The sequence below is a fragment of the Podarcis filfolensis genome (assembly GCF_964270895.1).
Source record: "Podarcis filfolensis genome assembly, chromosome: 6".
NCBI lineage: Eukaryota > Metazoa > Chordata > Lepidosauria > Squamata > Lacertidae > Podarcis > Podarcis filfolensis.
Genome location: NC_139609.1, coordinates 19,038,115 through 19,063,761, shown reverse-complemented (window position 1 = coordinate 19,063,761; position 25,647 = coordinate 19,038,115). Strand labels below are relative to the sequence as shown.

General features: G+C 42.3%; 1 protein-coding gene across 3 annotated transcripts in view; it reads left to right on the top strand.

Moving 5' to 3' along the window:
* Nucleotides 1-25,647, top strand: part of DENND1B (DENN domain containing 1B) — a 181,792-nt gene that overhangs the window by 56,656 nt on the left and 99,489 nt on the right. For all 3 annotated transcript variants that reach the window (XM_083620293.1, XM_083620294.1, XM_083620292.1), the window contains exons 5-6: nucleotides 3,298-3,347; nucleotides 19,259-19,372. In XM_083620293.1, the coding sequence (XP_083476419.1) occupies nucleotides 3,298-3,347; nucleotides 19,259-19,372 (164 nt within the window). The remainder of the gene's footprint in view (nucleotides 1-3,297; nucleotides 3,348-19,258; nucleotides 19,373-25,647) is intronic.

The following is a 25,647-nucleotide window of genomic DNA, read 5'->3' as shown; positions in this document are numbered from 1 at the left end:
CCCTTTTTATATCCATTATCCAGGTCTGCCCCTTGATGATACTCCAAACCTACTTGGCATGATATTTCTAAGTCAACTGTTTCGGTCATCGTTCCTCTTTGGTGGCACCTCTCTTGTCTGTACTAGTGGCGCAGATGAGGAAGTGAACAGATGTAGGCTTATATATGGAACATTATCATCTAAAGAGAGTTTACTTTAACTTGACATTTCCCAGTTCAGTGGCATGTCAGGTTGAAGTGAATTCAGACTGAGAACAGGAGGATAACTGGATTCCCCCCCCCCCGAGTATTTTTAATCAGTATGGTCTTTGGGCTGCTTGAGTACTCTAGAGCATCGTATTCTAGATTAGTAAAATTATTCCTTTTCCCTCAACAAAGGATGTTGTTTCAGTTTTGTGCCTTGGAGCTTATGCCATTCATCTAAGAACAAACAGAAATTCAATAAAATACATATTTCGTTGTTGCAAGGGCAGCGTCCAGCATTTGTTTGATAACTAATTAAATTGTGGACCATTTCTAACAACTGTTTCTAAATTTAAACCATTTCTAACGAGCAAAGTGGTAACTGATTGATCTGATAGCTTTGTTGTTGACGCATAACGGTAAGATTCCCAGTTGCCTGCACTATATACAGAGATGCATTTCTTTCTCTGATTTCCTGAACTGTACATATGACTCCTAGAACATCCAGATGTGTCCAGGACATAGCCAAAAGGCATTATCCAGTAGACATCTTCCTTGTATACAGATATCTATATAATATTTTTTCATTAGCAGAGAATGAACACTTCAGTCCATCTTTGCAGCAAGAGTGGCAGCAATTCTTTACAAATCTGTCAACTTGGTCTGTCTACCAGCCAAGGCACACCTTAAGTGCAAGTTTAATGGCTTTTTATTCTTCGTAGAACAATGGCCTGTCATAGAAATATTGTCAGTGCTATGCAAAATCAGCTTTAAGATGCATAGTAATACTTTCTAAATATATCATTATTTTTACATTGTGTAATGAATATTTTAAACCAACTGCACAGTAGGCATTTAGAAAGCTTCTGGACAGCATGTTATTTCCATTCATTTAAAAATCTGAATAACACCTGTAATTAAGGGAGAAAACTGAGCCCTGCAAGCTAGGTAGGTTTCCATCTATTGATCTGTGTAAACCTGGCTTACACTGTCAGGGGAGAAACAGTCAACTGCTGAGCTGCTTTGTCACTGACATAAGCTGAGAGGATTTTTCCTCCCTATACTGTTTATACACCAGTCTATAGACCTGCTGGCTGGTTGAATTTTAAAGAGTGCGGAGGTTTAAAGACTTGTCCCCTGAGGGATGATCCTGCCAGTTGGGAAGCGAGCTGAGGCTGTGCTTTGCAGACGTTTGTGTGTGTGTGTCTTTGTATACGCATGCGTGCCAATTGAGGATAGGGGGAGGGATGGAAAATAGCAGTGGGAAAGTCTTGTAGTTCATCTGCCTCGTACAATATTGCAGAGGAGACTGATACGTTTATCTACATCTATCTATCTATCATCTATCTATCTACTTTCTCTGTGTGCTCATTTTGGATTGAGGAGCGGAAATATCACAGGAATGTAATGAATTTTTGCAAATACAGATCCCCAGCAATGCCATCATCTGTGCTTACTAATCAGTGTTGTTAAGAAATGAGGGCTAAGTATAGTTTCAGGTGCTCTGTTAACAGGAATCTATATTTAGCACTGTGAAAGCCCAGCATATAAAAAACATACCCTACAGAACACAGAAATGCTGATTTCTCTACTGTGATAGTCCAAATAATCTGAGTAATTATTCAACACTGATTGTTGTTGTTGTTTTTAAAGGACCTGGGCATTAATTTGTATATCTGTATTTAGAGATGAGCGTGCAACCCCAGAGTTGTCCGTGACTAGACCTAACGGTCAGGGGTACCTTTACCTTTTTATTTAGATAGTTTCCTACCCATGTTGACCTGGTCCTAGGAGTGTCTTTAAAGTTTTCAGATGTCCTCGTTGTATTCCAAGCTTCCATCCACACTTGGACCACATATTACATGGGAATGCCTATTGCCAAGCTGTCTCAAAATACTGCCTTCCATTCATGTCAGAAGCCTCTTGAGCAGGCAGTCTTGCAGGCAGTATGACAATCACTGATTTGTCATGTATGTGAAGTTGATATCTGAAATAAGGTGCATCTGTTCTGATGTGTAATTCTCTGACCTAGCTACTCCTTTCCTTAAAAAAAGCCTTTTACTCACAAGTTTATTATCTCCGGATGTACTAAGGCCTAGATAAATTTTATTTAGCACTTGCTCATATTCATCCTTCCTATGTGTGCTTTTCCCTTTCTCTCTCTCAAAATTTAGATTGTAAATTCCTAATGGCAGAATCCAGTTTCATTGTTTTGTTACTGTGCACAACACAGTGCACACTGCTGGCATTGCTACAGTGTGCTACTAATGTTCTGTGTGATTTTCATTTTTCTAGACTAAAAGTCAGCTGACAACCCTACTGATGTTGTCTATTTGGGATAATAGTTTCCATTATTACTCTACTAATTTTTCCAGGCATCATGTAGTTTTTTAAACCAACATTATTTCTGTATTAACACACATTACTTGCTGCAAAACAACATCTTAAATAGAAAAGCGAAAAACAAGTTTACAATTCTTGTAGGATTATGGAAACATTAGGTTTATTTTCTTTTAAAATTAAGAATGAATTGCACTTGTGACCTTGTGCTGCTGCCACTGCCCTAAAGGGTTAACTGTACAATTTATGCTTTGTACCCAGTGAAGAGTTCCAGCTTTTTAAAGCATTAGCTTATGAAACGCATATAGAGTTGTTTAGCTCTCAGTAAATTCAGTTTGCTGCCAACTTGGTTCCCCTTTCTCTGCTTGCATTTTAATTGAAACAACATTTGTATTTTTGAGCCAGGATCTGTCAGAAGTCCCTGTGGCTAGTCTGTAGTACAAGTAGCAGCAGACGTGGCCTACCCATATGGTACGGTGCTTCTTGTAAAATCCATATGGCCTTGTTGAAGGGAATCCCAGCGGGGATGTGAAGGGTGTTAATACCCTTCAGGCCAGGCCTTTTCCTCCTGGGGTTTCCATGGCATTGTCTTTGCAATCTGCCAAAGCACAAACTTAATTCCTTTTTAATAATCAATTATTTCAGTCCAGGAACGTGTGCTATAGTTATATTCTCCCCCAAGCCAAATATTGTTTATTTATTTATTATCTTAAAAACCCAAACAGTATTACAAGTAATTTTTAAGCACCTAACATTCTTTATTCTGCATTTACAGGAAGTACTCCAGAGTGTACCCAAATTCTGCTTTCCTTTTGACATTGCAAGGTATGTCTGTCTTTGCTTTTTTTAATAAGCAAAATTAATACTACCTGTACACAAATCTATTTGTGCTGGAAAGTATGGTTCATTTATTTTTGGGAGACTAAAGTGATGTGTAGCAGCAATGTTTCAGAGAAATTAAGAAGCAAAGTGCTTTTCCAACTGCAGTCTTCAGTTTATAATCTTGTCAGTGTCTTAGATTTTCAAATATGCCTTTAGGCTTTTAATGGAAAAATGTATACTTTTGCTTTTAATATATTGTATATCAGAATAGACTTCTTATAACAACATATAAGTTTGCACCAACTGAACTGGAAATGCATTGGTATAAAAGAGATAACAATATGTTTTCTTGATAAAGGTGGCATTGTAGCCTAGTTCAATACTTGGATATAATATTTTGTTCTGAGTAGGTATTGGAGAATCTTCAGAATAATTTCAGCACACTTTACCAGGAATCTTTCCTGCTTAAGCATGTTGAACTGGAGTTGTATAAACATACAACTCATCTGGGCTGTTGTGCCACGTCTATTCATTTCAGTGGCAGTGGCGCAGAAGAACTTACTGGAATGTATCTTGAAAATGTGCAAACCCAGATGTGCTCTGAGAGTTAGTTTTAAGAATATTGTATGGTTATAAATTTCTAATACCCTTACATTTGCTTATAATATCCACTGTAGGGCTGCAACATTGAATCACTTGGCTAGAATAATTGATCACAAAGTTTCCTCACTTTATAGATTTTATAAAAAAAACATGAATTATTTTGAATACAGGTAGTTACAAAAACCAGATGTGGCAGGTGCTATATTAGAAGTGTCATTGCTTCTTTACTATCATGCCTCTTCTGTAATGGTGCCTGTTGTGATGTGTGCTTACTTATTTAAAAACAAAACGTTCCCCCCCCTAAAAACTGTTGTTTTATTCACATGGAAATCTGGAAATCTCTGTAATTATAGCTGATTAAATTTCATGTGATTAGTAGGCTATGATTTCTTTGATCAGGTAAGAGCCTTCCTGTATAGTATCATTCAATGGGCAAAATTCTCCACAATTCTTTAATCCAATTGAAAGAAACTCTTCTATTTCTTTCTGATGGTGAATGCCCCTAACCCACACATTGAGCTTCAGTACCAAGCAGAAATTTTAATCAGAATCGTTCATATTTAAACCCAACATTCTCTCAACTGCAGTACACTGTTCTGCCACACATGTTCTGCCAATTGAAAGAAACTCTTCTATTTCTTTCTGATGGTGAATGCCCCTAACCCACACATTGAGCTTCAGTACCAAGCAGAAATTTTAATCAGAATCGTTCATATTTAAACCCAACATTCTCTCAACTGCAGTACACTGTTCTGCCACTGTTCTGCCAGCTTGTAGGGCAGCAGCTGAAGAAGGAACAAAAAGGGTTTTCTTGTGTGAGTTTCTTGTGGCTGATTAGCTGCTTTCTCTGTGCAAAGGTCAGAGGGGGCAGGGCTTCTGTTGAGGTAGGTGATTAGCTGTGGGAGGAGCTTGTCAGAGCTTGTAGGGCAGCGGCTGAAGAAGGAACAAAAAGGGTTTTCTTGTGTGAGTTTCTTGTGGCTGATTAGCTGCTTTCTCTGTGCAAAGGTCAGAGGGGGCAGGGCTTCTGTTGAGGTAGGTGATTAGCTGTGGGAGGAGCTTGTCAGAGCTTGTAGGGCAGCAGCTGAAGAAGGAACAAAAAGGGTTTTCTTGTGTGAGTTTCTTGTGGCTGATTAGCTGCTTTCTCTGTGCAAAGGTCAGAGGGGGCAGGGCTTCTGTTGAGGTAGGTGATTAGCTGTGGGAGGAGCTTGTCAGAGCTTGTAGGGCAGCAGCTGAAGAAGGAACAAAAAGGGTTTTCTTGTGTGAGTTTCTTGTGGCTGATTAGCTGCTTTCTCTGTGCAAAGGTCAGAGGGGGCAGGGCTTCTGTTGAGGTAGGTGATTAGCTGTGGGAGGAGCTTGTCAGAGCTTGTAGGGCAGCAGCTGAAGAAGGAACAAAAAGGGTTTTCTTGTGTGAGTTTCTTGTGGCTGATTAGCTGCTTTCTCTGTGCAAAGGTCAGAGGGGGCAGGGCTTCTGTTGAGGTAGGTGATTAGCTGTGGGAGGAGCTTGTCAGAGCTTGTAGGGCAGCTGCTGAAGAAGGAACAAAAAGGGTTTTCTTGTGTGAGTTTCTTGTGGCTGATTAGCTGCTTTCTCTGTGCAAAGGTCAGAGGGGGCAGGGCTTCTGTTGAGGTAGGTGATTAGCTGTGGGAGGAGCTTGTCAGAGCTTGTAGGGCAGCGGCTGAAGAAGGAACAAAAAGGGTTTTCTTGCGTGAGTTTCTTGTGGCTGATTAGCTGCTTTCTCTGTGCAAAGGTCAGAGGGGGCAGGGCTTCTGTTGAGGTAGGTGATTAGCTGTGGGAGGAGCTTATCAGAGCTTGTAGGGTAGCGGCGCGCGCCTTGTAGCACGCACAGTTTGATCCATCTTTTAGATTTAGGGGAGCTAGTCTCAAACGTTTGTTGGGGGGAGATATAGGTTTATTTGGGGGGATTTATTTGTCCTGTCTTCACACTTTTTATGATGGAGGACCGCTGTAGTCGCCCCCAACGACACCTTCTCAAGATGGAGGGTGAGGGAACAGCTGCAGTCGCCTGTGGTTCCTGCGCAATGTTTGCCATCTTGCCAAAGGTTGCAGGCAGCTTTACCTGCAGCAATTGCATGTTGATTGCCCTCTTAAAAGACAAAGTCCAGCAACTGGAGGAACGTGTAGCTACGCTCCAAAGAATTAGAGAGCTGGAGCTCTTCTTGGAAGCAACAGAGCACACCGTCTCCACCAAGGAGGAGACAGGGGACTCCCCTGAGGAGGCTAGTTCACCAACACAGGAGCCAGATATATGGAGAAACGTGACTCAAAGAAGTAGGAGGCCCAGGGTTCGCTCTGATTGTTTAGAAATACGCAATCGCTTTGAGGTCCTTTCCCCTAGCATGGAAGACGAAGAGCAGACTCCATTTGAGGATCTCTCCCTCATTACAGTCGATCAGGTATATGAAGACGAGCAGCAAAGGCAGTCCTCAGGGAATGTGCAGGCGACCTTGGAACAGACAGCTCACGGAAGAACCCCGACCAGACCTAAGAGGAGGCGTGTAGTGGTGATAGGGGATTCCCTACTGAGGGGAACAGAAGCAGTGATCTGTGGGCCTGACAAGATGTCTCGGGAAGTGTGCTGTCTCCCCGGGGCTAAGATCCAAGATGTAACTGAACGACTGCAAGGAATCATAAAACCCACTGACAAATACCCCTTCCTCTTGGTTCATGTGGGAACCAATGACACTGCAAGCAATAGCCTCCAGAAGATCAAAAGAGATTACGAGGCTCTGGGCAGGAAATTGAAGCAATTAAATGCACAAATTGTCATCTCATCTGTCCTCCCAGTTGAACGACGTGGCCCAGGGAGAGAGGGAAAAATAGTGGAAGTGAACAACTGGCTTCGCAAATGGTGTAAACAGGAACGGTTTGGATTCTTAGATCACGGAATGCAGTTTCTTGAAGATGGACTTCTGGCAAGCGATGGGCTGCACCTCACAACGGTTGGGAGGAATGTTTTTGCAAAAAATCTCAGAAACCTCATCAGGAGGGCTTTAAACTGACTAATGTGGGGGAGGGAGACAGTGCTCCTGAAGGTAGGAGTCTATCAATTGATGAAGATGATCATCCAAATGTCATAGACCGAATGGAGCAAACAGCACGCAGACCTAGTGGTGGGAGGAAAAAATCCTTAAATAAGAGACACGGGGGAATGATTAATGGACTTCAATGTCTGTACACTAATGCGCAAAGTATGGGAAATAAACAAGATGAGCTTGAGCTCTTGGTACAGCAAACTAAATATGACATAATAGGCATCACTGAAACCTGGTGGGATAAGTCCCACGATTGGAATGTAATAATGGAGGGATACAATCTATTTCAGAGAAACAGACCAGACAAGAAAGGAGGAGGAGTGGCGTTATATGTCAGGGGTGTGTATACCTGCGAAGAGATCCAAGATTTAGAACCTCAAAGCCAAAGTGAGAGCATTTGGGTCAAAATTAAGGGAGAGAAGAATAACAGTGACCTCATTGTGGGAGTTTACTATAGATCCCCAAGCCAAACGGAGGACATAGATGATGCCTTCCTGGAACAGATGGCCAAGCATGCAAAAGGAAGGGAGATAGTAGTAATGGGGGACTTCAATTACCCGGATATTTGTTGGATGTCAAACTCAGCCAAGAGCATAAGGTCAAACAGATTCCTCACTGGCCTTGCAGACAACTTCATTGTCCAGAAAGTGGGAGAAGCAACAAGAGGAACAGCCATTTTAGATCTGGTCCTAACCAATGTTGATGACCTGGTTAGTGGGGTAGAAGTGGAAGGATCATTAGGCGCGAGTGATCATGCTCTTCTGAAGTTTACTATACAGCGGAAAGGAGCAGCCAAGCATACTAGGACTCAATTTCTCGACTTTAAGAAAGCCGACTTCATAAAACTTAGGGAAGTGCTTGGTGAGATCCAATGGACAGTAATACTAAAAGGAAAGGGAGTTCATGATGGCTGGGAGTTTGTAAAGAGGGAGATAGTAAAAGCACAACTTCAGGCAATACCAATGAGACGGAAACATGGAAGGTGCCTAAAGAAGCCAGGGTGGCTATCTAAAGAACTTTTAACTGAGTTAAGATTAAAAAAGGATGTGTACAAAAAATGGAAAAGGGGGGAAACCACCAAAGAGGAATTCAAACAAATAGCCAGCACGTGTAGACACAAAGTCAGAAAAGCTAAAGCACAGAATGAACTCAGGCTTGCTAGAGAGGTTAAAAGCAACAAAAAAGGCTTTTATGGGTATGTTCGTAGCAAAAGGAAGAACAAAGAAACAGTGGGGTCACTCAGAGGAGAAGATGGTGAAATGCAAACAGGGGACACAGAAAGGGCTGAACTCCTCAATGCCTTCTTTGCCTCAGTCTTCTCCGATAAAGAAAACAATGCCCGACCTGAAGAATTTGGAGCAAATGATTCAGCAGAGGAAACACAGCCCAGAATAACTAAGGAGATAGTACAAGAATACTTGGCTAGTCTAGATGTATTCAAGTCTCCAGGGCCAGATGAACTGCATCCAAGAGTATTAAAAGAACTGGCAGATGTGATTTCAGAACCACTGGCAGTCATCTTTGAGAATTCCTGGAGAACAGGCGAAGTCCCGGCAGACTGGAGGAGGGCAAATGTTGTCCCTATTTTCAAAAAGGGGAAAAGAGAGGACCCAAATAATTACCGCCCAGTCAGTCTGACATCAATACCAGGGAAGATTCTGGAGCAGATCATTAAGCAAACAGTCTGTGAGCACCTAGAAAGGAATGCTGTGATCACCAATAGTCAGCATGGATTTCTGAAAAATAAGTCATGTCAGACTAACCTGATCTCGTTTTTTGACAGAATTACAAGCCTGGTAGATGAAGGGAACGCAGTGGATGTAGCCTACCTTGATTTCAGCAAGGCATTTGACAAGGTGCCCCATGATATTCTTGTAAAGAAGCTGGTAAAATGCGGTCTTGACTATGCTACCACTCAGTGGATTTGTAACTGGCTGACTGACCGAACCCAAAGGGTGCTCATCAATGGTTCCTCTTCATCCTGGAGAAGAGTGACTAGTGGGGTGCCACAGGGTTCTGTCTTGGGCCCGGTCTTATTCAACATCTTTATCAACGACTTGGATGATGGACTCAAGGGCATCCTGATCAAATTTGCAGATGACACCAAACTGGGAGGGGTGGCTAACACCCCAGAGGACAGGATCACACTTCAAAACGACCTTGACAGATTAGAGAACTGGGCCAAAACAAACAAGATGAATTTTAACAGGGAGAAATGTAAAGTATTGCACTTGGGCAAAAAAAATGAGAGGCACAAATACAAGATGGGTGACACCTGGCTTGAGAGCACTACATGTGAAAAGGATCTAGGAGTCTTGGTTGACCACAAACTTGACATGAGCCAACAGTGTGACGCGGCAGCTAAAAAAGCCAATGCAATTCTGGGCTGCATCAATAGGAGTATAGCATCTAGATCAAGGGAAGTAATAGTGCCACTGTATTCTGCTCTGGTCAGACCTCACCTGGAGTACTGTGTCCAGTTCTGGGCACCACAGTTCAAGAAGGACATTGACAAACTGGAACGTGTCCAGAGGAGGGCAACCAAAATGGTCAAAGGCCTGGAAACGATGCCTTATGAGGAACGGCTAAGGGAGCTGGGCATGTTTAGCCTGGAGAAGAGGAGGTTAAGGGGTGATATGATAGCCATGTTCAAATATATAAAAGGATGTCACATAGAGGAGGGAGAAAGGTTGTTTTCTGCTGCTCCAGAGAAGCGGACACGGAGCAATGGATCCAAACTACAAGAAAGAAGATTCCACCTAAACATTAGGAAGAACTTCCTGACAGTAAGAGCTGTTCGACAGTGGAATTTGCTGCCAAGGAGTGTGGTGGAGTCTCCTTCTTTGGAGGTCTTTAAGCAGAGGCTTGACAACCATATGTCAGGAGTGCTCTGATGGTGTTTCCTGCTTGGCAGGGGGTTGGACTCGATGGCCCTTGTGGTCTCTTCCAACTCTATGATTCTATGATTCTATGACATATTGTAGCCCAAATTGAAGTTTGGGTGGATTCACAGGTCTTATTCCCCACCCCCAGTGCAAGCAGCCGGCATAACTTATTTTGGATAGATTTGCATATTTGGTTACCTTGAGAATGATTCCAGATGTGTACAGATAGGAGATTTGGAAGGCTTCCAGACATATATTGCTTTGTGACTTCAACATACTGGACTGATGCAGGCTTAAAATCTAGATAGTTTAACTGTGCTTAAACTACATGTCCTGGCTCCCACCCAAAACATACAGACAGAGGCTCTCACTTGTAAGAAGAAAGAAAGAAATCTTTAGTCAGGCAAGTAATGGCCTAGGCTCGGCAGCAGATACAAACAGGTAATTGAAGCCAGGATCTGAAGTGGTTTGGAAACTCATAAGCAACAGGGAAATGGATAGAGATAGCCTTGGTTAAGGTTGGTGCAGAAAGGCTGTCAAGGGAAGGGCTGGAAAAAGTTGAGTGTGAGAAGAGAGGAAGAGTAGCGAGGGCAGGCCCAGTTCTGTGATCCTCTTCTGATCTGTGGTTAAGTGTCTGGAAGATACACCTATATTGGCCCATTCATATATAAACTCTGACTGAAGTTGATTAACAGTATCAAACTATGCTTAAAAAACAGGTAAATCAAGATTCAAGAAATGGAAGAACTGGTATGTTCAGAAAAGTAGGGCCGAGTGAGAACACAACAAAAAATCCACACATTTCAATATCCTACCTAGAATGATAGTGGCACGTTAAAACCCTATTCTGTTTTCTTGAGGCATCAGCTTTCATAGAGTACAGTCCACTTCATTAGATGAGCTACCTGAATTGAGGATGCCATCATGCATCTGATGAAGCATGCTCTAGATCATGAGAGCAGATGCCACAAAATAAGCCAGTTAGTGTTTGAGGTGATACAAGACTCTGGCACAGCCTGGATGTAATGGGAAACCATGGTTTCCTGTTACTTGACAAAGCTTCAGAGAGCCCCAGGCTCATGTGCTCCCCCTCTCCTCTCCTCTCCTCTCCTCTCCTTTCCTCCTCTTTCATACATTTGTGGAAGAGATCAGAAGCTCTCACTTCTGATTTAAAACAAACCACAGATCTCCATGATGTCCATATTTGGAGAATTGAGTAGCTGCGGCTTTTGAGAATGAGCCAGGATCAAACTGTGATTTCAGATTCTGGCTTGTTGTAAAAGGATAGTTTAAACAAACCACATTAAAAATAATGTAATGTTTGCCTGCATGCCATTGAATCTAAAACTGGTAACGAAGGTAAAGCAAATGAAAATTAGGGACATTAAAAGCACATGAGGCTCTCTTGCTGCCATCCAGTGGTTAGGATTTCGGTAAATAGCATGATTATACGAAGTAATAAATTAAAGAAGCTGAGAACAGCTCGGTCGTAGGGATTTGTGTGAGAATAAATGCATAGCAACATTTTAGAGACATGTAGCATATGTATTATTATAGATATAGACAGTATCTTTGTTGGTGTGATTTCCATTAGCACACATTTCATTTTACACTTTTTTATGCTACCAAACTACTGCATCATTTTCTATTACAATCCAAGAAGAACTGAATATTCTAAATTGTACATCATGCATATATGATGTACTGTAGTGTTACATCCATAAAAATGCAATACCTCAACAGGCAATTTACCTAAATTCCTATTTGAACTAAATGGAATTTTTCACTGAATAGTGGAAGATGCATTAACTGCAATATGGAATAGAATTTCAGCTTGTAGAATAGAAAGTTGTGTTTTCTCAAAAGACATGGAAAGGTGGTTAAAGATATAATTTTTTTTTGTTTAAATGGATAAATGAAATTAGGTGAAGTGTCCTATATCATTGAATTCATATATTTTATTTTATTAAGAGTTAATTACATGGAGTTACACCACATTATTCACCTAACATAGCATTCAAGGACAGAAGAGACTATAAAAATGCTGTTATATAGTGATTTTTAGGAATATGAATCCACTGTTTCATCTCCAATGAATTACTACTTGCACATGCAGTGAACTGAAGTGGGTTTGAATAACAATTTTAGCTTATTTGAGAATATGGAATCATCAAGGTTTTCAGAGCCTCCCTGAGAGCTAGGAACTTGGAGCTGAAGGTTTTTTTCTTCTAATAAACAAAAGACCAAATGGTCATCCCTTTATATAAAAGTATTTTAAGGTCTGTTTGTTGCTTTTACTTAACTTACAATACATTTTGTTTGCATGCTGCTCAGTTAAGCAAATCAATATAACACAGCAGTTCTTAAACAGTTTTTTTTTCTATGAACCATTTGAAAATTGTGGAAGTTTGAGATTACTTAATTTCTTTTTAATTTCAAAGCATGCATGCATATAACATATTTTAATAACCATAGCTTTGCCTTTCTAATGCAATGAATATGTCTAATTTATGAGGAAAGTTTTTTGAAGTCTATTTCCATCATCTGTAAAAAAATTAATCAAGTTCAGGACCAAGAATGGATATTCTCCATTGTTTTATCAACTTTTCCATATAAGTTTTATGGTATGTGCTGATTTGGTGTACTTCTCTTTATGAAGTGGATCGTGACAATACAGTTTAGCGTCCAAATATTCTGGAGTAGTATTTCCATGTTGGTGTGTTAAAAATAATTGCTACTATTAGCTATTTTCAGACTATGTTCTATTGACAGCTACGGTTGAGAAGCACTGTTTCGTATGGTTCATATCTCCATCATCATCATCATCATCATTTATTTATACCCTGCCTATCTGGCTGGGTTTCTCCCGCCACTCTGGGTGGCTTCCAACAAAATATTAAAAATACATTAAAACATCAAATTAAAAGCTTCCCTAAACAGGGCTGCCTTCAGATGTCTTCTAAGAGTCAGATAGTTGTTTATTTCCCTGACATCTGATGTAAAGGCATTCTATAGGGTAGGCACCACAACCGAAAAGGCTCTCTGCCTGGTTCCCTCTTCTTGCAGTGAGGGAACCGCCAGAAGGCCCTTGGAGCTGGACCTCAGTGTCTAGGCTGAACAATGGGGGTGGAGACGCTCCTTCAGGTATACTGGACTGAGGCTGTTGAGGGCTTTAAAGGTCAGCACCAACACTTTGAATTGTGCCCGGAAATGTACTGGGAGCCAATGTAGGTCTTTCAAGATTATGTGGTCTTGGCAGCCATTCCCAGTCACTAGTCTAGCTGCCGCATTCTGAATTAATTAGTTGTAGTTTCTGGGTCACCTTCAAAGGTAGCCCCACGTAGAGTGCATTGCAGTACATGTCCATAACCTGTCCATATAATGTTGCAGCTTTTTGGATAGTATTCTAAGCTTTCAATCTAGGCAGGGCTCTGCTACATTTTTGTTCTAACCTGTTGAAATTTGGAGCCTGACCTATGGAAGGTAGATCCAGAAGTAAAGGTTAAAAGTATGCTCAATTCAAGGATGGAGGTGCATTTCTAGTAAATGTTTGAAGTATTAACAAAGTGAAAAAAATAGTATGGAACTATTTTTGTTCTGTTTGCTCTTCATAACATTGTTAGTTTGTGGGGTGGGTGGGTCAGTCTTCCAATTCTTTGAGTCTTTCCCCAGTAAGGATTAAAATCTAGACCCAAACTAGACAATTGGCCTTAGCTGACCACTTAAGCACCATACTTAGCATAACCAAAGAAATTGCTCTGTGCCATAGGGTAAATGGGTGGGCCTTTCCTCTTCCCCCATGGCTGGTAGATAGAAGTGCAACGGGAGTGTAGTTGTATGTGAACGTAAGAGAAAGCAGTCGTAAGAATCTAGATACAGAGACATTGCTTGAGCTGTGCTGAATTCAAACTTGTGATGAATGAAGGAGCAAGATCTTTTGGCGTGTTAATGCTATGAGTCCCTCCATTTTATGCTCAGGTTGTATATATGTGTAAATAAAACCATATACCTTAAAAGACACCACAGGCTCCACTAACCTTCGTTCCATGGAAGCCAAATCCTGGTAAGAGCTGAAACCCCTGGATTCTCTCACCACTAGGATATTGTGGTGGCGTGCAGTAATAATGTTGCTTTTGTTGACACGCCTTTGTTAATTAATTTTTGGAGAAAAATGTTTGCCATGCATAACAAACATTGGAGAGATATGTGGCACCTTACTTGTATTGTAAAGAAATATTTAAGGTATGCAAAATACATTTTTCTTTCAGCAGGGAGATCAAAATGTAGCATGAAACCTAAAGCTTCATGTTGTTGCCACATTCCACAGTGTCACTGTACTTTTCTCATCCCTGTATAATGGCACTAAAGAATAAATATAATAATGGAACTCCCTTTTGTGGATCACATGAAGAATCTTATCTAGACAGGATTTCTGCCCCCAACATTAGCAGATTCTCTTAGGGAACCTTACAAGCTTATCCCTATTGTTTCTCATCAGAAACCTGTATTGACGTATATGCTGCATTTTGTACAGGGAGTTTTCATTTAGCACTTATAGCTAATAACATATTTATAGACCTTCTAACCAGAAGCTTAGAAGTATTAAAAAAAATGTTTAAAGTTGTCTAAACTTATGGTTAGTGAGATTCACAATTTAGTTATGAACAGTTAGAATTTTATTTTATGTATCCCAGATCTGTTGCCACATACTTTCCTTGGATGATCCCATGTTCAAGAATACCATTATGAAATCTCTTGTTTACTCTCTTCATACAAATCATACTTTTATGAACTTCTGTCCTGTTCATTTACAAACACTAACTGAACTACTGTTTTACTACACAACTTTAATTCTTATTTTAAAGCCAGCTTGTATGACAATTTACTAAATATAACATAATAATTTTCAGAGGAATAGCTATATTAGTTTGTTGCAACAAAACAGCAGTCTTGTGGCACCGTAAAGGTTAACAGTTTTACAATGGCTTAAGCTTTCATGGACCAGAGTCCACTATTCATTAAATACATGGTGTCTATGGGCTATACATAACTTTTGTGCAAAAACATTCTCTCATATGAATAACTCCCCATTCCTAAATGATTGCACAGAGCCATAAATCTAGAAGAAAGTGCGTTCTTCCTCCAAGGCCAAACAGCTTACATTTGATGCTGATGATGCGAATTTTCATACCTTAAGAGAGAAAATTCTTAATCAGTCCTCAAAGAGAACTTTAAATCACGCCTTGATAATGAACATAACAGTATAAATACTCCCTATCAGTTTTGTCCACTGAAGAACATGTATATTGATTTTAAAACCTTATTCATATAGTAGAGACATTGAGAGAGTGTAGGTTTGATGTTTATATACATTAAACATTATTTTTGAACAAAGAAGCAAGGAGAGGAGTATGTGCTGGAATATACGTTTGTGGGTCATTTGGGGTTTTTGCCTTTGGCTCATTCATTCACTATAGCAAGGCAATTCTGATGAACAATTTTGAGTTTGCAGTATTATTATATAAATACTTCATTTAACCATTTGTATTTGTGCTCCAGTTCAAGGACTGGTGGCAGTGCCAACAGCTTCCAAGAATATTTTTTAAAAAGCAGTTTCCTTTATTAACTTGTTCTCTTTGGAGTGGCCTGCCTCCTATTTATTACAGGTTGTGTTTTCATCTTTGGTTTGTGGAGTCACGAATCCTTACAAATCCTACAAAGGGTGGAATGGCCAGTGTAAGGCCTGCCTCTGTGTCAAGAGTGGGGAAGCTTTTTTCAGCCTGTGGGCCACATTGCCACATGTTTAACCTTCTAGGGGCAGCACGCCAGTGGTGCGCATGGCCGGAGCCACAAAACCCCTACCCGCACACTCTTTCTTCCATGCTCATACAACCATGGGGTGTATAGGGTGTTAGGAGAGGGGCAGTACCGCTTGTGTGGGAAATGTGCTGTAGAGGGAAGTGAGGGCTCATCAACCTAGGAAGGTAGCCCACCTAGGAGAAGAAATACTCTGACCTAAACCTCTACTGTCTTGCAGGATATCTTTGAGAGAAGGAAAAGCTAAGGACAAAATGGTGACACGAGAAAACAATAATATCCCCAAATAACAAAGTATAAGAGTGGAGACAATAAATAACAATGCTTACTTGAAGGAGCGTCTCCACCCCCATTGTTCCACCTGGACACTGAGGTCCAGCGCCGAGGGCCTTCTGGCGGTTCCCTCGCTGCGAGAAGCCAAGTTACAGGGAACTAGGCAGAGGGCCTTCTTGGTAGTGGCACCTGCCCTGTGGAACGCCCTCCCACCAGATGTCAAAGAGAAAACAACTACCAGACTTTTAGAAGACACCTGAAGGCAGCCCTGTTTAGGGAAGCTTTTCATGTTTGACAGACTATTTTATTTTAATATTTTGTTGGAAGCCGCCCAGAGTGGCTGGGGAAACCCAGCCAGATGGGCAGGGTATAAATTATAAATCATCATCATCATCATCATCATTATTATTACTGTCTTTATCATGACATTGGATTAGAACAGAAAATGATGAAGGCACACGAGCAGAAATAAAGCACAAAGGACTCTGTTACATCACTTGGCACTAGGTCACACTGTTACTTTTTAAGTGTCTCTCCTTCAGATCTTTGCAAGTTGTTCCATCTGGTCTTTTAATCATGCACTTATGAAGCATGGAGAGCTGGTGTGGTGTGGTGGTTAGAATGTCAGGCTGTGACTGGAAAGTCCCATTTCAGATTCCTACTCAGCCATGAAATTCACTGACATTGGACCAGTTACTTTCTCTCAGCCTAGCCTAGCCTAGCCTGGCCCCCAGGGCTGTTCAGATGATAATGGGAGATGGGCATGGGGCAGACCATGTATAGCATTGTGTAGCAACTGGAATATGTGCTGGTATAAGGCAGCTTCCTGGTTGTATGAAGGGCTGTAAAGCAGGTTGCTTTTAAAATTCAGATACAGTGGTACCTCGGGTTACAAATGCTTCAGGTTGCGTGGCAAGTCCCCTCCCCCATGTGAAATGAAGACACTGGACACAGCATTTAAGGTTAATGGGCATAAAAAGGCCACAACTTTATTGATTACAGAATTGGAAGGTATTGGCCTTAGGCATTGGCTCCTATCGACTACCCGGCATGGGGACCGGGAAGGGTTGTCCACAAGCCGTGGGAGTCCTGTTGAAGTACGCCAACTAGGATCCCACGGGTGTCACCGCTCTGGGGCGTGCCGGAGGCCCTTACCTCCCTAGGTTTCAGACAAGGCAACGCCCCCCGGAGTCCTCTACCGGACTACCCTTTCCTTTTGGGGAAGGTGATGGCGCTTCCTTCCCCCCTTCATTTGCATAACAATTGACCCCTGCCAATGCCTAACCGCCAATACCGAATAAGTTGTGACGTTTGCTACGAGGTAGGCGAAAAAACCAAAAGGCTCGAAGTGTGCCGAATTGGAAAAATTCCTACCAGGCCCCTTGCGGCGACCAACCGAAGTCCATAGCAAGGTCAAAGCTAGCTAAACCTAAAGGGTGGGTGGGATGGGAAAACCGCTCGGCTGGAAAGGGGGCAAAGAGGGCGGTCCCCGGGCGTGCCTGGCCTTAAATAGGCTAGGCCACGCCTCCCCGGCCCGCTGATTGGCGGGCCGGGTCGCCGATACGCCCGGGGATTCCCTGATCACGCGGGGGCAAGGGCCAGCCCCCGCGTGTGTGATGTGGGAGGGATTTCTGCCCGCAACCCCCTCTCCTCCCAGGTCGGAAATGGCTTTACAGACTCCACTAACCCAGAAATAGTACCTCAGGTTAAGAACTTTGCTTCAGGATGAGAACGGAAATTGTGCGGCGGTGGCGGCAGCAGCAGCAGCGGGAGGCCCCATTAGCTAAAGTGGTACCTCAGGTTGAGAACAGTTTCAGGTTAAGAACGGACCTCCAGAATGAATTAAGTTCTTAACCTGAGGTACCGCTGTAATGATAAATAACAATAAAAACTACTGGGGTCAAGTTGGAAATAGAATTCCGTGCTGAACCTTTCCATTTCCTCATGTAGTCTGTGAATCTTAGCTGGAGGGAGCAGCAGGCTATCAGAACTGAGGCAGCCAAGAGCCCAGGGTTCTAGAGGCCAAGCCCTACTGGGATGAGACCAGAATTTCTAAGAAACTGCACTGGCAGAAATTGCAGGAGGTCTGAATAAGTTGGGCAAATCAGACAGAGGTTGGGGACAGGGGAGTGCAGTTCTTTCAAAGGCACCTGGGCAGCCAAATGACCGAAGCCAGAATGAAAGAACATTAATAGCCAAGCCAGGGGGAACTGATGGGGAGCTGAGCAGGTAGAGCTGCGCTAGAGCTGGGGTGTGTAATAAACATTATTTCCATCTGCTTTCTTCAGCCTTGAGTTACTCCTGGTAAAAGACCTTCGAAACTGATCACTCGGCACCTGGTTTTGATCCTGGATGCTCCTGATGGGAGCAATATAATTTGGAAAACTGCTGTTGTAATAATATCTGAGCACTTTTTAATAAACCTTGAAATGTAGTCAATTTTTAAAACTTTCAAATAGAATAAAGACTGAAAAATTATTTCTAATCTTTAATGTGGCAGGCCCTAGCAGGGGCAAAATGTGTGCGGGGGGAGAGAGGGCGGGGGGGGGGGTTTATAGCGCTGGGTGCACAATTTTGAGGGGGCACGAACCAGGCGTACCCATTCAGGGATCTCTGTCCTGCCCTGCCTGCTGCCAGGGTCTCTAGGCCTGGGAGCCTGGCCTGGCCTGGCCTCGCTACGGCATCCCGGGCACCCTCACTGAATGGCTGCCCAGCCATTGGGGGGGCATTGTCCAAGGGCCACATCAGCCAGCCCGGCTCCTCCCTGCATGGTGGCAGGTGGCACAGCACAGCCCCGCTTGGCTCCGGTGGCGAGGTGAGGATGGGCAGGCAAGGCAAGCTCTGTGAACCCTCCACGCCTCACCCCCACCCGGTGGCAAGTTCTGTTCACACTCCACCCCCTCCTGGTGTAATGCCACTGAGCCCTGTTTCCCTTGTTCAATGTTAGAGCGCATGCTTTGAATGTAAAAGGTCCCAGCTTCAGCCCCTGCTATCACAAGGTGAGGATGGAATAGTCTGAAGCCCAGGTGAAATTCTGCTAGTTGATGCAGATGCTACTTGTGCCATGGAGACATAGGCAAATTAACAAACAATTTCCTTTAGTAGTGAATCTAGGGTGAATCAAGTTGTCAGGGGTCCCTCCCCGCCTGGTGACTATTTATAAAACTTTATCTTGTTTGATTTATTAGATTAGAATATTTTTTCCGGTTAGTGTACATACGGTAAATGAATTCTAAGCTCATCTTTCTGGGTTAGAACAGCTTAATATATTTCTTGTCCTCCTAGGGTGACCCAGGTTGGACAGCACTTTACCTTTGTGCTTACTGACATTGAAAGCAAACAAAGATTTGGATTTTGCCGGTTAACATCAGGAGGCAAAGTCTGCCTATGCATTCTAAGGTAAGTAGCTATCTCCAACAAATTAGTAATTTCCTTACCCTGTCCAACTACTCTCTCTCAGTTAATTATTAATCATTGCTGAAAATTGTAGATTCCCTGCTTATCTGAAAAACTTTTATGTGTCCTGGCCTGCTACCATCACAATGGCACTTCTTGACAGTTATAAATGATTTTCTTTACTTATTTTTTCCATAAGGTAAGATGCTTCAATGAGGTGTTTTGAAAATGTACCATAGCTGGCCTGGCTTGGCAGGAACTTGTGTAACTTTTTTTTAAAAGGAGAAAAATTCGACGCATGAGTTGCAATTGAAATTGTCCTAGGGCAGTGAAGAGAAGTAGTTCTAGTTCAGATAAGTAGATATACTTCTCTTCCTTCCTGACCCAAAAGAAAGAAAATAAGTTGCATTGTAAGAAAGAGTATATGTGAATTTTTCATCCTAACCTTAGTCACAAGACTGCATTATACCCTTACTTTGCATCCATCTTGAATCAAAGTGGGCTGGTATTTATTTGTGTTACAGGATCCTTGCAGCACTGCTGGAAGCAATGCATTTTTGCAAAACTTTCTCAGAAAGGACTGGGTGTTGGGCTGCTTCAGACAGTTATTCATAGGTTTGATTTCGTTCAGCCCTGCCTCTGTCATCCCGGACTTTCTGTGCCAGGGGCAGCCCATCCATATTCAGCCTGTGTGTGTACAATACTATGCATATACGGCAAAATCCAACTTTTTAAGGATTGTCTGAACTGACCTTTTGCAGTTGTCTCTTGTAGATGGATTACTGTTTTGTGTCCTGTTTTGCCCAGTTCATGCTATGTTTTTTTGCACGTTTGTTAACATTCTGTTCTAGTATTTCACAAATATCATCATCATCATCAAACCTGTATTTCACAAATGCAAAGAAGTGACATTTTTGCACCTTCTACAGTAAAAGCAGCGGTACTCTTTATTGTGGGGTATTTAGATGGGCTGATGCAGATGTAACACTGGCTCCACATGAGCCCACTGAAATACTAAAACTGGTGCTGGATGAATGTCAAACATATGACCACAACTTGAAGTGATATTCTGGGCTGGTGCGGATGTAATAATGGTTTTTGTTCCTTGCACTTAAGAGATTTGAAACCAGTGTTGAACATGTGTTCTCTTTCTCCCATTTCCTCCTGTCTTAGGAACATATTCACCCCTCATGCTAAGCAGAATTTGATTTTAAACAGGATCTGAACCCAATAATAAATCACAGTTTCAAATCCTTATTAAATGAGAATCTTGGTTAATATTAGCTGTGACAAAGCTGGCATTCGTCATAACTATACAGGAGGATGCAACTTACTTCTAAGTGTTAAGCGAGCAGAAAAGGGTTGCTTATGTCCTTCTTGGGGCTATTTCTTTTTTGACCAGTTGCTTTTTCATTGCCACAGCATTTATACTGTTATGTAATCTATGTAATTCCCTGAGGCAGCCAGCACTGGAAATGTCCTATCTGACATAGGTAACTGAATCCTCCCTCCATGAACATTGCACTTGTTATCTTCTTGCAAATTAGGCCTGTCTTCCCTCCAGCCCTCAGTTTCCATTTCTTTATAAGCCCTCAAGATTGAAATGTGGTTGTTGCCACATAGAAAATTATCAACTATTTATATTTGGAAGAGATGCTGTTTCTTGCATGTGAAATGTGAGCACTGATAGCTGAAGGTCTTCTTAGATTTTCAAATGTATGTGTGAGGTAGCATAAATCTTTTTGGTTTCTTTTAAACCAGAAATGATGTAGCTGTGGCTCTCTAGATGTTGCTGCCTGCACTATCTGTGGCCATTATGCTGAGTGGGACTGATGGGAATCGGAGGGTTGCAGCTTCCGTAACCCTGTTTTACGCTGTCATTTTCAGATTCCCTCTCTGTGTGTCCTATGATAAGTATTTAATTCAGGGGTGGCTAATCTTTTTGTGATTGAGGCTCCATTAACCCATGGTGAATCAAGGGCTTGAATATCAAAGTGGGAGTGACTATACTGTAAAAGTGGGTGTGGCCCTGTTTGGGGGAGGGGGTCTTAGCACCCCCCCAAAAAAACACCTATTGAGGGGGCTGGATACAGCCTGTGGGGCAGCTACTCCTGGCTTAATTCAATTTATTGCTCTAGTTGGTTAATTTTCAGGACGTTTTCCCACCCACCCAACTATTTTTACGTTATAGGACTTGAGGAAGTAATAATAGGGGCTATGACTGGAAAGACCTGCTGTCCTACCCTGACATACCTGCTTCCAAATAACCTCCACTAGGGCACTTCATATGAAAGGGAGGAAGGGAACAAGAAAGGAGGAGACAGTAGCCTACTGTAGTCAAATGTGTCAAAACAGGCAAGTTCTTGAGTCAAAGTAGGCTTGGTAATCAGAGGACAAACCTTGGTTGCTGCTTGTGTCTGAAGAGAGCTAAACCATAAACCTGGGTTTGGATGACACACTTATCTAAACCATGGCTTAGCTCAGTGCAACAGCGGAATGACTTGCACGAGCAAAGGGGCTGTGATCTCCTCTCCAGAAGCCCACATGTTTGCCCTTTTGTGCTAAGCCATGGTCTGGCTAGTGTTACATGTGAACGGGACCAGTGAGTTGATGGTTTCAATTGGGTCAGTGTTTCATCCGTACCAGACCATTGAGAGAAGATGTCTAGAATGTTCACAATAAATAGGTAAAATAGCAGAATGCTTACAGTACGAAGAAGAGGGAATGCCTTTCATGGGCCAATTTTTGCCATTCAACAAGAATTGCATACTGAAGCACTAATGTATTTTTGGGGGGTTTTTTATGAGCATGGAACTGCAGGAAGTGACTCATTTGCTAGTACGGTTCAACCATAGCAGAATTAGGAGAACACTTAATGGTAAACAGAAGTGCTATAAACAACAAAACACCACAGGCCAAGGTGATTAAAAATGTTATTACAACTGTGGATTTTCACAGTGAATGTTACCTTGTCATCAGTTTGCTCCAAAATAGATATTAAAACATAAACAGCACGACCACAATAAACTGCTTAATTAAAAGCCAAATGAAAGAAACATTTTGCCTCTTTAAAGGAGAGCCTGGGTGCCTGTAAACGCAGCTGAAAACAAATGTTCAAGCAACCTGCCATGCATATGAGCAGCAAAGGAAATGGAGAAACCGCTTGGAGACTTGAGCTATCAGTGGTCGTACTAAAGCAAGAAGTGACAAAGGAAGATGGCAGGCCAACCAGTTGCACTGCGATGCATGTGGGAAGAAGGGGACAGACGTACAAAGATGAACTATGAAGTAGAGGACCAGTGATAGCCTGGAGAAACCAAGTCAGGGCAGCTGGGCAGAAGTGTAAGGCTGATGTACTAGGAAGCAGCAAAGCTTATAGAGTGATCATTATTTCATGGAAATTAGTTTACTGGGGTTATTGTCTATTGTCTAGGTTATAAATAATCACTGCATGTAGTTTTACAAGGGTAGCTTAAAGAAGGCTAAGAATAATACTTTTTTTTTTATCAAAATCAAATAAAATTATTTACACCACCAAATATGTGGTTTCAATTTTATCCTATATCTAGGTTTACCTCTTTAATTATTACTACTGCTACTTAACAGAGAAGTGGCAATTTTATACCACAGCAGGACTGCTGAGAGGGGACATGTACTGGGCCCAGGTGAAACAGGGGGCCAAGATTCTGAGCTTCCTTTCCTTTCTTGTTTAAAAAGTAGAATCTCTGGCCCCAATCAGCCTATTTTGTCTGCAGCTTCCTCCCCAACACTCCCTGTTGCTGGGAGTGGTGTTGAAATATTTTTCTCTCACACCTGATTGGCAAATGGTATGAGGTTTTTGCCTTTCCCTCCCCAAGAAATGAATATTCTGTTAGGTATTTTACATATCCTGTTACAATTTGGGTTGGATAAGACATTGGACAGGCCAATCACGTAGCAGGGAACCCACCCACCCCGGCGGGGGCAATCTTACAGGCCTCGGACCTGATTCTGGATGAAGGGGTGACTTTCACCACTCACCCCAGTTTGCCAGCTAGAACTGAGGTGCTTGGCTGCAACCACATTGGGACTGCAATGTAAACACCTCTTTAGGGAGGCCCCAGCATTTGAACAGGGATGGGGCCATCAGATGGTCCTTGCCCTATGCTTTGCTAGCCCTGCATCCTCTGTATTCAGTAAAGGAAACTTTCAGTAGAGCAGAGGAAGGAACACCAGAAGGGATTCTACACAAGCTGCAAAACACAGGGTACTGAAACAGAATCCCTTCTGCTGTTCCTTCCTCTGCTCAGCTATTCTCACTAAGCAGACACATAGACACCCAACCCAATGGGCTGCATGCATTGAACCTGCAACTCCTAATGCTTACCTTGTAGCTTCTACTGCAACTGCAACTACTATTTAACATATAATAATGGTTGTAAATGCCCATTGCCTTTGGACAAAGCTCATATTAATCCATTTACTTTGGTTTTGGGTATATCACAGGAAATTAAGCACCTCACTTTACACTTCATTTTCTGGTGTGCACCTTTGCTGAAAGTTAAGGTATTTGCTGAAGCCACTCTTCCTATTTTGTGTGTGCATTTCCTTCGCAAATCAGATTACAGAATGGTATTTTGCATGTTGATTCTCACATTGGCTGCTTCCAGACAGAGAGTGCTTTCAAATGTCCAGGCCGTTTTGATTCAGTACGCCTATGAAGCATTGCGCCAGTCTCCATGCTACTGACCCAAGTTAATCTGAGCTGGTAAATTAGCAGGAGTAGTCTAGGTTTCCCTCCTTCAGTAACATATCCCCCCCACTTCTGGTTTAATGTCTAACTGTGCAACCATAGTTAGGGATGCGGGTGGCGCTGTGGGTTAAACCACAGAGCCTAGGGCTTGCTGATCGGAAGGTTGGCGGTTCGAATCCCCGCGACGAGGTGAGCTCCCATTGTTCGGTCCCAGCTCCTGCCCACCTAGCAGTTCGAAAGCACGTCAAAGTGCAAATAGAAAAATAGGTACCGCTCTGGCGGGAAGGTAAACGGCGTTTCTGTGTGCTGCTCTGGTTCGCCAGAAGCGGCTTAGTCATGCTAGCCACATGACCTGGAAGCTGTATGCCGGCTCCCTCGGCCAGTAAAGCGAGATGAGCGCTGCAACCCCAGAGTCGTCCGCGACTGGACCTAACGGTCAAGGGTCCCTTTACCTTTATGCAACCACAGTGCAGAAATTTGCCGTATAGTGGATGTAGTCTAACCTTCTTAGGTTAGGTTATCAATGTTGATTGATCTTCATGTTAAGAGGCAGTGTATTTCTGAATGCAAGATTCCGTGGACAAACAACAACACAAAGCAATCGTCTCCATGCGTCCTTGCCAGATTCCTAGGAGCATCTTTCTGGACCGTGTTACGCTGATCTAGCTAGATCCTTCTTATATCCTTAAGGCACCAAATTTCCAACTTTAATTGAATGCTTTAGTTTTGGTCTGTTATTTTGTAGAAGTAACTGCTCAAATAAAAAGTGGCAAGCTATAATTTTTCAGCAAGCTTTAATAAGAGTACTGCCATTATTCCTTCCATTGTGACAATTTCAAATTTACAATGCAATGCTAAATGCGTACCAGGCCAGCTTTTTTTTTTTTTTTAATACTCTGTATGTATAGTTTGGAAGCACATCCATCTTTTACTCTTGAGGGCAGTGAGGGAAAATAATTTGAATGTAAGGAATATATTTAAAGGGAACAGGTCTCTTCTCTGGTTTTAAAAATGTCCGATATTACAACCTTAACTGTGTTATTGATGGGCTCTGAAGAGATGCAGATTGCACGAAGGGAAAGACAAAAGCAGATAATAGTGAACTGAAACATAACCGAATCCATTTGGATAGTCATGTAAGATAGTGTGTATCTTTATTTATATTTAAACCTAGAATGTCTATTTTCTGCCATAAAAGGCACCGAAAGGAATGGAGCACAGACCCATTAACAGTAATAAAATTGAACACTGTACAATCAGCCTCTGCATAGCTCACAGATCAAACAAAGATGGAAAAGTGCATTCCTGTCCACAGCTATGGCTTGGGTGCCTTAAAGCAACGCCAGGAGTGCTATCAAGGGACTTTGACCCCCAACAAACACACAGTGCAGATCAGTGCCCCCTGCACCAATGTGATATAGATTTAGTGCACCCTTCCATCTGAGGGTTGGAGCTAGAGATGCACTAGCGAAAGCAATTCTGGCAATGGCTCGGTTCGATGAATCATTGTGCAAGAACTAGTGCAAGATGGGGTGCAGTGCCTTTT